Raw genomic sequence first — 12729 nt, 5'->3', positions numbered from 1 at the left:
GCTGATAGATGAATAAGAAGAGGGTTGTTGTTTAATTGCTGATATAAAGTAGTTTTGAAGATGAATCAGGAGCTAGGGTTTCAGTGAATTCATTGGAGTACGATTAGTGATGAAGAAGATGAAATTGATGTTTGGGGAAAGACGTTTTGAGGTGGGTATCGATCAACTGAATAAGTTAGGGTCAAGGTTGAAGATCAAGCAGATGGCGAATCATCTAATTCAGTTTGGGATTTAATCTGAGGTAATAATCCTTTTAATCCCTAAGTAAGTTAGTTCATATTTGAAGATTGGTAATTATTGTTGAATAAGATGTTTTATAGATTGAATCCAGAATTTGTTAGTTAGTAGTTTTAGCTGAAGGGGTGTGTATGTTGGAACTGGTGCTATTATGAAATGGAGATAGAATTATAGTTTCTGTATTTAACTGTGAGTTCTTGAGAAAATGTTTTGATTCAGTTCATTGTTGGTGGGTTTATTTTGGGTGGAGATTGAATTACAGTTCGGAGTGAAGTATAATTCTATATGGGTGTTGCAGATGGGGTTTGAGATTGTATTGCAGTTGAGTTTGCATATAGTGTTGCTGTCAGTGATTCTGTCATGCAACTGTTATGAATTTAGTTGTGTTGGTGTTGATATTGATGTTACAGGGGAGGAGATGTGTGGTAGTTCTGTAGCTATAGGTGATGTTTAGGGTTGTGAGAATGGGTTTGTTAGTGATTAGTGAATGGTGGTAGTGGTGCTGGTGTTACAGCTCATGGGGTTGGCAGTGATGTTGAAGCTCAAGGGATGTGAATGAACTGTAGTTGAGATGGTATTGGTGAATATATGATGGAGTTGTAATTATAAAGTGATGATGTACTACAGAGATGGAATTGAGGTGATAATGAAGTTGTTTGTGTTTTTGGTGGTATTGAAATTGATAGTGGTGTTGAGAGGTGTTGGTAAATCGCAGTAAGAATTGTGGAGTTGAACTCAGTTGAAGTAGTTTGTGGTTTGTGTAGGACTCTTGGAGTTGGTCTGTGCAATTAAAAGGTATAAGCTGAGTTGGTTGTAATGCTGTCATAGTAAAGGGTTTAGTGAAAGCTACAATTGCAGGTAATAAGAGTTCCTAATTGTAATTGAAATTCAAAGTTTGTTTTGAATGAATGAATTGAAGTTGAAATGATAAAGAAGAAGAATATGTTGTAGGAATTGAAGTTGTAATAGTTTAGGCCTTGTGTTGTCCGTGTTCAGTATGATGTCTAACTGATTTACCATGTCTGACTCAGTTGTTTCTTTGACTGTTGACCTGACCTTGACTTGTTGACTGACGTTTACTGTTAGTTGACTCTTTTGACCGTTATCGCTGACCGTTAGTTGACTTCCTCTGAATAGACGTTGATTGTTAGTGACCGTTAGTTAACTCATATGGACCAGGCCTTAGTTTAATGAGATGGTTTAGTGGCTTAGAATCATTAGATAAACATGTATAATTCTTGTGTGAGCCATTGTGGCTAGGTTCTTAGAGTTCTTGTGTGATTAACAGTTAGTTATTAATAACGATCCAATCAAATGATGAACCAGTGGATCGTGGATCTCGAGGTACGCGAGGCTTGTCATCAAAAGAGGTGGGAACCGATAACGAACTCTCTTGTATTCATTATTGTTTTACAAATCAATCTTGGTGTTGTGAAATTCATGCATATCTTTGTGTGCTTTGTGTGGTATGAGATGTGTGCCGACACAATATCAGTATTTTATGGCTAGGGTGATACACCGCAATATTACATAGCTAGGGTGACACACCGCAATATTATTCTTCCTTTATATATTCAGTATTCTATGGCTAGGGCGATGCACCGCAGTATTACCCATTCGGCGTGGAATTGGCATCAATATTACTCTTCCCTTATGTGCGGAAACACACATCTCATACATGGATGTTTATTATTATTTATGGATGTCTTTGAAGAAGTTTCTACTTTGTGTTTTACTGTCTTTCCGTGTATTAACGACTTTCGATAAAACCTGCATTATCTTCGAATCATATTAATGTTTACTTGAAAGCTAGTTGTTATTCCTACGGGGAACCCCTTTTAGGGATGATGTGCTCACCCATTCCCACTTTCAGTTTCAGAGACAGATCAGGGTTGCGCAGTGGAAGCTTTGCGGCGTTGAGTCTTCTGCTAAGTTTATTATGTTGTATATTCTGTTTGCAAACCAAATGACAATTGTATATGTATCATTTGAGAGGAATTTTTATTTATATATTTCTGAACGGGGCTAGATTTTGGGTTAAGTTTTGTTGCAGATTTATTAATTGAATGTTTAAGTAAATGATTAGATTCTTAGTGCCTCTTTATTTAGTTAATCTCTTGGATTAGTTAGTTGCTAGCTTAGGGGGCGCTACACCGAAGTCCAGCCACACCAAATCAAAAATGCATCGCGACAGGACGTGGCAAAGCCGCGCGACACCAAATGAAAAATTCATCGGACGGCGCAAAATGAAGCCGAGTCATACCAAATCAAAAATCCAACACGATGGGACGAGGCGAAGCCGAGCCACACCAAATAAAAAATATGGTTAAAACACGGGCACAAAATCTAATTTTTAGTTTATAATCCGTGTTAAACACAATGGATGACGAGTAAATTATACTCGAGCGCATGTATAATCTACGTCTGAAATGGAAAGAACGTATATTCTTCGTCTCACTCACACGCAAAGATTATACCAACGCCTAAAAAGGACGCATATTGTAACTGCGCCTGTCAACGGGCGAAGCGTATATATCCGTTTGAAATCAAACGGACTCAATAGATACGCCTGGCCTTCAGACGATAACTTAAACTTCGCTTCCATAAAGCGTGAATTTACATGCGCCTGATTTTGAGACGTGCATTTAAACCTCGCCCCATCAAATGAGGTTTTAAAATCCGTTTGGATCAAACGGGCTTAAAATGTTTGCCCATCACCAGGCGAACACTATACTTGCGTTCCATGGAATGTTGTTAATATCTTCGCCCCACTCAAACGGACTTTTAAACTGCGCCTTTATTTCGAGCGTATTTATATCTTCGTCCTACTCCAAACAGATTTTTAATCTGCACCCGTCATTAAACGCACTTTTAATCTCCGCTCGATCAAATTTTCCGAATTTCAGACTAAATATAGTCTAGTATTCGGTTTTACTCTAGTTTATAATCTTTAGTCTGTTCCACTGTGATTGGTTTTTCGATCAAATTTTTAGTTTTAGTCGTCCATTGTGGACGCTCTCACCCATCTCCATTAGATTACAGAACCATTTTATGTACACAAAATTAGTTAAAAAGACTAAAATCAACAAATCCTAGGTGAAAAAGACATGTAAAATTTGATATTGTTTAAATGAACGAGAATGTAAAAATAGCCAGGATGTAAACAGTTTCATCCTACCCATTTTCAAATACTTTTTCTTATTTTTAATTTACATCAGGATGCATCCAGTTTCATCCTCGCTTTTCTTTAAGTTTAAGTCATGATGAATCCAGTTTTATTCTTGCTATTTTTTTGGTATCTATTTCACTTATATTAATTTTTACTCATTAGAACCATGTTTTAAAAATATTTGGACAAATGACTCATTTTCCGTGTTACGTAGAGATATAAGCCTCTATGATGCACAAGGAAACAACGTATTCTCGTTCGAGTCGTTGTTCCAATTTTTGGACTCCCAAAAAACCACACTTCCGTAATATTGTTATGATTCCTAAAAATGGGCTAAGCATAGCTAGCACAGAATGCGCGCACTGCCATCTTAGCGTGTATAACTCCTCGGGCCGAATTTATAAAGGCAAATCAAAAAATGAAAAAAATAATCCGACTTCACTAACCCTAGGCGTTTAAAGATTAATATATATAAGAACCCTAACCGACTTCAGTTCTTTATCATCTTCCGGAAACCAATTCAAGCAATTTTGAGGAGACAAGGCGTCAAGAATGTATTGTTCTATTTGTAAAACTTTTGATGTCACAATGCACGGTTATGGCTATTCGCTCAGCAATGGAGTTGTGGTATGCAATTCTTGTTATGGGGAATTCAACAACATGATGAACTTGATGAACAAAATCAATAATTCAGGAACCATAGGCTATCCAGACAATTGGGTAAGCACTAAATCTTTTAGTCAATGGTTGAGAGGAACCAGTTTATCTTGAGTTTGCATTTTCATTTGTGGGGAATACCTAATTACCTGATCATATAGTACTACTAGCTTTTTGTTTATCCTTCTTGTTTAGCGCTTAAGCAAATTTTAGTGTTTCAGCGTGTTGAAAGATCAGTGGTGTGATTAAGGATTGTTTCTTTCGATTTGGCTAAAAACCACCAAGTGCATATACATAAATATGGGACTATGTGCATATTTCCTGTGGGATGTTGAGAAATGAGATGATACTAATATAGTAATATGATCATAATTTAATACGTTACCATGATTGAGTTCGATTACTCACAATAAGTTGTTGCCATCTCTTAGGGTAGGGACAATGCTACCAAATGGATCATGGAAGTAGCACGAGTGAAATCGGAAGGGGAACGATTAAAAGAGAAAGCAATAAAACAGACGAAAGAGGAAATGAAACCAAGAGAAGAAAGGTGGATAAATTATCTTGGTGGATTAGCTACTGCACTTACGGAGAAAATTCATTCAGATATTCAAGTCAAGCCTGGAGATGGACCTTCTGTACCTGCACATAAATTTTTGTTGGTTAGTATATGCACAACTCTATCTAGCAGCATGCCAACTAATATAGGTGCATACGTAATTAACCAGATCTCCGAGAGCTTGAGATAACTTGGTAGTCTAACTGTATTTGAATTTCTGTATTCATTCTGTTGAAAATAATGCAGGCAACTAGATCTGAAGTCTTCAAACATATGTTATCATCAGACACATGCAAATCTTCCCAAATTGACTCTGTATGTCTCCCTGAGTTCAATCATGAACAGCTTCAGACCTTCTTGGAGTTGCTTTACTGTGGAAATTTGGCTAAGGAAAAGTTTGAGATGCATTATTACTGTCTAGCACTTGCATCTCATAAGTACGCAATTCCACATTTGGAGAAGTTTTGCGAAGAACACATACTAAAATTGATAGATTCGTCAAATGCACTCAAAGTGCTGGAGATCTCAGAAATTTGTGCAAATGAGACATTAAGAGTCGCTGCCTTGGAGTCGATAATCAACCACAGAAAGAAGATAATATGTGCACCTAGTTTTGAGGAATTTGCAATAAAAAACCCACATTTGGTGGTACATATCACAAGGTACTCTTGCACTCAATTCTAGTTTTGAGGATCTACCGACTCCTCCTTTAAGATATTAATTCTACTTTTGACAAGGTTTCTCGGGTGTTTAGTAGTAGTTTTTTATTTTCAGAAATTAAGCAAATAGAGCTAGCTAGATGATTGTTTGTCTCTTTTTATTTTTGTTTTTGTTTTTCTCTTCATCTTCATCATCGCAAGTGATGTGGGTTTTATCCAAATATCTGTTGGACAGTGACATAGAAATGTTACCAGCATTGACTTCTATTTCAATCTTTTACAATTTAACAGAAATAGTTGAAGGTTGCATAATTCAGACTTGGAGTCTTCCATGAAGGTCTAAACAAATAATTTACTTGAAAACGTACCGCTATATCCCCTGGCAAAGACTATAACTTTGCAAGACTAGATACTGAAATTGGAAATCACCTCTTTCAGACTTGTTTAGTACTCGTATAGTCGTATACAAGTGCTGACCGAGAACTGCTTACAATTATCCCCTGCCAAGCCAAATCAAAACACTAATTAGACACTAGAATAAAAATCTCTCATGTACACACCTAGGAATATGATTATATACCAGTCTTATGTACTTTCCCAAACACATTGATTTCAAAATCTCCGGCCATCACAGGTCAGAACTACAACTCTAACAAGAGGGTAGTCAAACAAGATTTCTATGGACTTTTATAGATTTTTAATTCGAGTGACTTCTAGAGATTCTGAAAATCTAGAGATTTCTAGTGATTCTCTGAAAGAATTTTAGAGAGTCATTGTGACTTGTAGAAACAAAAAATGAGATTTATAAGGACAAAAAAATGAGACTTGTAGAAAGTTTATGTGATTTGTAGAGACAAAATTGTATAATATTCCCTGATTAATTCCCTACATTACCGATTTTTTTATTATTCACGTTACCGTAATAATAAAAGTACCATGACCACCTAATGAAGTATGTGTTCATTGTCAAAATAAATATCACTGTTGTCTTATGCCTAAATTCCATTCACTTTACTCCGGTCGTCCCACATTTTATTTTCTATGTGGAGAAAAAAATCATAACTTCTAAAATATGTATTTTAAAATCAATATATCTCACAAAGACTCACATAGCCAATTTTAAAATATATATTCTCCAATTTAAAAAATCAAATTATTCCACATTTTGTCTTGATTACCCCTTTCCAAGTGGCCCTTAAGTGTATTAAGGCACAAGGAGAGAAAAAAAAAATGGTTCACTCCCAAAACCAAAAAAATCTCCAAATTTCCAAGTCTCTAGAAATATCATCTCTTGAGGAGAGATTTCTACCATGCCTATTTTTAAGAAAAAATCTCTCCAAATCTCTAAAAAACAACAAATCAATGACTTTCAATTCTCCTTTGAATAACAGGAGCATTGGAGTAACTCTTATGAAATCATAATCCAATAACATGGAGTTTCAGATAATTTAAATGACTTGAAAAAAGTCTCTAACCAATAACAAGAGATATTAAGAGACTCTCAAAAAATCTCTATGGACTAACAGTGGATTTGCGAACTCCCCAGAAGTCATTCAAAATTTTATTTGACTAACCCCTGTAAGTCTCTAACATCATTTATTGCCTCAGCATATCTCTCCTTCAATTCTTCTATAACTGCACAAACATAAGTGCCCCCCATTTATCAAATTCTGGTGATCAATCAATCACCGGGAAGGATCACCACAAATTAAAGTAGAAAAAATGAAAAATACTTACTCTTGCAAGATAATGCATTAGCAGGAGGATTTGTAAACTTAACTTCCATCTTTGCCATGGCGAATTTTCCCCCAAATCAGGGGTTCTAGAAATTGTTATATGAAAAATCTGGAAAATTAATTTAAGAGATGGTTAAGAGTGGTCGCCATTTCAACCCTCACCCATCTCCATGAACTTGATGAACAAAACCAACAATTCAGAAAGCACTAGCTATTCAGCCAATTGGGTAAGCACTAAATCTTTTAGTCAATGGTTGAGAGGAACCAGTTTAACTTGAATTTGCATTTTCATTTGTAGGGAATACCTAATTACCTAATCATATACTGCTAGCTATTTGTTTATCCTTGTACTTTAGCCTAACATTTTACTTAAGCAAGTTTTTAGCATAAACCGCAAGTGTCGAAAGATCAGTGGTGTGAATCTTGTGATTATTAAGGATTAGTTCTTTTCGGTTTGGTTAAATAGCACTGTGTGCACATCTATAAATACGGGGCTATGTGCGTGCCAGCATGTATCCTGTGGGATGTTGAGAATTTTTAGATGATATTAATAACTTGTTGCCATACCTTAGGGTAGGGACAGTGCTAATCGCTGGATCATAGAAGCGAATGGGCAAGCAGCACGACTGAAATCGGAAGTGGAAGTGGAACTATCAAGACAGTAAGTGATAACACAAGTGAAAGAGGAAATGAAACAGAGAGAAGAAAGGTGGATAAATTATCTTGGTGGATTAGCTGCTGCATTTTCGGAGGAAAGTCATTCGGATATTCAAGTCAAGCCTGGCGATGGACCTTCTATACCTGCACATAAATTTTTGCTGGTTAGTATATGTACAATTCTATCTAGCAGCATGCCAACTACAGGGGCATAAGTAATTAACCCCTGTAGTCTAGCTATATTCCTTTCCTGAATTGTAATGATGTTGATATTCTGTATTCATTCTGTTGAAAATAATGCAGGCAACTAGATCTGAAGTTTTCAAACATATGTTATCATCAGATACATGCAAATCCGCCCAAATTGACTCTGTATGTCTACCTGAGTTCAATCATGAAGAACTTCAGACCTTCTTGGAGTTGCTTTACTGTGGAAATTTGTCCAAGGAAAAGTTTGAGATGCATTATTACTGTCTAGCACTTGCATCTCATAAGTACGCAATTCCACATTTGGAGAAGTTTTGCGAAGAACACATACTAAAATTGATAGATTCGTCAAATGCACTCAAAGTGCTGGAGATCTCAGAAATTTGTGCAAATGAGACATTAAGAGTCGCTGCCTTGGAGTCCATAATCAACCACAGAAAGGAGATTATTTGCTCATCTAGTTTTGAGGAATTCGCAATACAGAACCCACATTTGATGGTACATATCACAAGGTACTCATGGACTCAATTCTAGTTAAGAGGATCTACAGAATCCTCCTTTAAGATGTCAATTCTAGTTTGCACAAGGTTTCTCCAGGGTCGATTAGTGGCTAGTTTTTTATTTGTCAGAAAATAAGCAAATAGAGGTAGACGATTGTTTGTCTTTTTTTCTTTTTTTTTATTATTGCAAGTTACCTGGGTTTTATTCAAATATCTGTTGGACAATGACATGGAAATGTTAGGAGCATCGACTTCTATTTCAATCTTTTACAATTTACTAATTTAATAGAAATAGTTGAAGTTCGCATAATTTAGACTAATAAGAGTCTTCTACGTAGGTCTAAACAAATAACTCATTGATAAGAAGTTGCCAAGACACAAACCGTGATTAGCTACTTGAACGTCCTAAACATAAAAGACAATAAGACCAAGTTCCTTTCCTTCTTCAGACATTGTTGTCTTCGACATCTACAAATAATTTTAACACTCGCTCAATAAGCAATACAGTGAAAAAAATGTTCCGCAAGAAATCAATTTTGAAATAGTAACCAATACAACCAAGTATAGTGATACGAACACAAGGCTTACTAACATCATTTCAATAGCTCTTGGAAGACATTGAGTTCCTAGATAATATCGATCAGTTTTTTCAGTGAGTAAATACTAAATGAGACTATGTAAAGTCGCTTAATTGAAATCCTCAACCTTTGGCTTTGTATTCATAAACTTAAATCAAAGAGTACCTCCCATCCCAGGAATAACTCTAAGTGTCAGCTCTGGCCAGGCAAGCTGAACTTTTGGTATTGCAATTCGTACATGGCATCCCTGTTACATTCAACCAAGACAAAGACAAGTGGCTCTTAGTATCACATTTACAAGTTCACCAGAAGTGAAAAACATAAAATTTGCAATATACCAAATGAGACAACAATGCAACTTAGCAGAAATCTTCTATATCACCTCCAAGTGCAAGTCCTCTTATAGAAGCAACTGTTGGCTTTTCGGATCTGCTCAATACATATTGGCCAAATCAAAATACTAAGAACTTGTTTGTTTGCAGCTGACTCGGCGCCTGAATCTGAGTCAACCCCTGACTCGGACCGAGTCAGCAGTCAGATCGTTTGTTTTCCATTTTGAGTCAGATCTGACTCGACCTCTGACTCAGACATAATCCCTGACTCGGACTCATTTGAGTCAGGTAACAAAATACCCCTGACTCATGGGACCAAACCACTGACTCACTTATTTCCGAGTTAAATGAGTCAGATCTAACTCAAAACAAACATATCGACTCAGATCAAGATGAGTCAGGTGATTTCACTCAGATCCAGATGATTCAGATCCACACGACTCAGATGAGTCAGGAGTAAACAAACATGGTGTAAATCACTAATTACACTCTAAAATAAAAATCTCATGCAAGGCTAAGCACACACCTACGAATTACCAGTCTTTTGTCTCTTCTGAAACATAATGTAATCAAAGCTACCGGAAAATCCCCCGCCCTCACCGGTCAGAACTACAGCTTTGACATCATCGTTTCTGGGTATTAAATCAATCACCCGGAAAGATCACTACAAATTTTAGTAGGAAATAGAAAAAGTACTTACTCTTGTAAGATGATGCATTAACAGGAGGATTTGGAAACTTGATTACAGCAACTCCATAACTCCCAGCTTCCGTACTAACACTAATCATCTTCTTCTTCTTCGTCATTCCGATTCTTACCCAGATCAGCGGTTTCAGAAATTTTTGTATGAAAAATCTGGGAAATTAGTTTGATAAAGTACTACAGAAATTAGTAATATAAAATTACTATTTTATGTTCACTTTTCAGTGTTGTGGAAGATAAGATATCATTTTTTTTACCCCATGGGGGGACGAGAACAATGCCTCGTCTACCACCTTGTGCTTCGTGCAGTGTGAGTATACTGTGTACAGTAGTTGAAAATGCACAGAATTCTAGGCTGGGCATTGGAGTGTTAGACTGCACATAAGTGGCTCAGTCGTAGAGATGGATAAAAGTGGTCGTGATTTCAACCTTCACCCCTTCTCCGTAGATTTCAGAACCATTTTATGTAGAGATATAAGCCTCTACGATGCATAAGGAAACAACACATTCTCGTTTGAGTCGCTGTTCCAGTTTTTGAACGCCAAACCCACAGTTCCTAAAAATGGGCTAAGCATAGCTAGCACAGAATGCGCGCACCACCATCTTAGCGTGTATAACTCCTCCAGTAGAATTTGTAAAGGCAAATCAAAAAATGGAAAAAATTATCCAACTTCACTAACCCTAGGCGTTTAATTTGGATAACAGACAGATGAGTAGATTTACTCTAGACTTTTCAGTATCCACTATCTAGAATTTACTAAAGATATTGGAACGGCAATGTGGAGTGAAAGATAGGTTTACGTAATTAATAACCACGACTAAGCTTCAGTATATAAATCTTCCTTGAGAACCCTTTTCGACTTCAGTTCTTTTTGTTCTTCTTCATCTCCCGGAATCAGATTCAAGCAACTTTGAGGAGATAAGACGTCAAGAATGTATTGCTCTATTTGTAAAAGGAATAATGTTACAATAAATTGTGATTATAGCAATTCGCTCAGCAATGGAGTTGTAGTATGCAATTCATGTTATGGGGAATTCAACAACATGATGAACTTGATGAACAAAACAAATAATTCAGGAACCTATGGCTATGTAGCCTACTGGGTAAGCACTGAATCTTTTGATTAATCTTTTAATAATTCAGGAACCTTTCCTGATCATATACTACTAGCTTTTTGCTTATCCTTCTTCGTTAGCGCAACAATTTGTTTAAGCAATACTGTTTTTAGTGTAAATCGTACATGTTGAAACTTGTAAGATTAGTGGTGTGATTAAGGATTTGTTCTTTTCGATTTGGTTAAAAAGAAATACGTGCACACACACACATATATATATGGGACTATGTGCGTGTATCCTGTGGAATGTTGAGAATTTTGAGATGATGTTAATTGACTATTCATAATTTTTATATGTTGCGATGATTGAGTCCGATTCTTTATAACAACTTCTTGTCATATCCCTTAGGGTAGGGATAGTGCTAACCGGTGGATCACGGAAGCGAACGGGGAAGTAGTACGAGTGAAATTGGAAGGGGAGCGATCAAAAGAGAAAACGAAAAAGGAAATGAAACTGAGAGAAGAACAATGGATAAATTATCTTGGTGGATTAGCTGCTGCATTTACAGAGGAAAGTCATTTGGATATTCAAGTCAAGCCTGGCGATGGACCTTCCATACCTGCACATAAATTTTTGTTGGTTAGTTTATGCACAACTCTATCTGGCACCATGCCAACTACTATAGGGGTATCAGTCTCCTAACCTGAGAATAACTTGGTAGTTTATATTCCTTTCCTGAATTGTAATGATGTTGATATTCTGTATTCATTCTGTTGAAAATAATGCAGGCAACTAGATCTGAAGTTTTCAAACATATGTTATCATCAGATACATGCAAATCCGCCCAAATTGACTCTGTATGTCTACCTGAGTTCAATCATGAAGAACTTCAGACCTTCTTGGAGTTGCTTTACTGTGGAAATTTGTCCAAGGAAAAGTTTGAGATGCATTATTACTGTCTAGCACTTGCATCTCATAAGTACGCAATTCCACATTTGGAGAAGTTTTGCGAAGAACACATACTAAAATTGATAGATTCGTCAAAAGCACTCAAAGTGCTGGAGATCTCAGAAATTTGTGCAAATGAGACATTAAGAGTCGCTGCATTGCAGATGATTATCGACCACAAAATAGAGATAATATGTGCACCTAGTTTTGAGGAATTTGCAATACAAAACCCACATTTGGTGGTACATATCACAAGGTACTCTTGCACTCAATTCTAGATTTGAGGATCTACCGACTCCTCCTTTAAGAGGTCAATTCTAGTTTGCACAAGGTTTCTCCAGGGTCGATTAGTGGATAGTTTTTTTATTTGTCAGAAAATAAGCAAATAGAGGTAGACGATTGTTTGTCTTTTTTTTTTATTATTGCAAGTTACCTGGGTTTTATTCAAATATCTGATGGACAATGACATAGAAATGTTAGGAGCATCGACTTCTATTTCAATCTTTTACAATTTACTAATTCAATAGAAATAGTTGAAGTTCGCATAATTTAGACTAATAAGAGTCTTCTACGTAGGTCTAAACAAATAACTCATTGATAAGAAGATGCCAAGACACAAACCGTGATTAGCTACTTGAACGTCCTAAACATAAAAGACAATAAGACCAAGTTCCTTTCCTTCTTCAGACATTGTTGTCTTCGACATCTACAAATAATTTTAACACTCGCTCA

The 12729-nt window shown here is 36.4% G+C and overlaps 1 protein-coding gene and 1 long non-coding RNA gene across 2 annotated transcripts; both read left to right on the top strand.

Moving 5' to 3' along the window:
- Positions 1-376: 376 nt before the first annotated feature.
- LOC113338114 lies at positions 377-2322 on the top strand. The gene is made up of 2 exons (XR_003354607.1): positions 377-1095; positions 2111-2322. It is a non-coding gene; the product is annotated as an uncharacterized LOC113338114 (long non-coding RNA).
- A 1636-nt stretch (positions 2323-3958) lies between these two features.
- LOC113337992 (BTB/POZ domain-containing protein At1g01640-like) lies at positions 3959-7682 on the top strand. Its single transcript, XM_026583519.1, has 4 exons — positions 3959-4126; positions 4495-4725; positions 4869-5270; positions 7590-7682. The coding sequence occupies exons 1-4, from the start codon at positions 3959-3961 to the stop codon at positions 7680-7682; spliced, it is 894 nt and encodes a 297-aa protein (XP_026439304.1).
- Positions 7683-12729: the final 5047 nt, after the last annotated feature.

The sequence above is a fragment of the Papaver somniferum genome, unplaced genomic scaffold, assembly GCF_003573695.1.
Source record: "Papaver somniferum cultivar HN1 unplaced genomic scaffold, ASM357369v1 unplaced-scaffold_18, whole genome shotgun sequence".
NCBI lineage: Eukaryota > Viridiplantae > Streptophyta > Magnoliopsida > Ranunculales > Papaveraceae > Papaver > Papaver somniferum.
The sequence above is the reverse complement of the archived record's forward strand: the minus strand, read 5'-3'. Positions and strand labels throughout refer to the sequence as shown.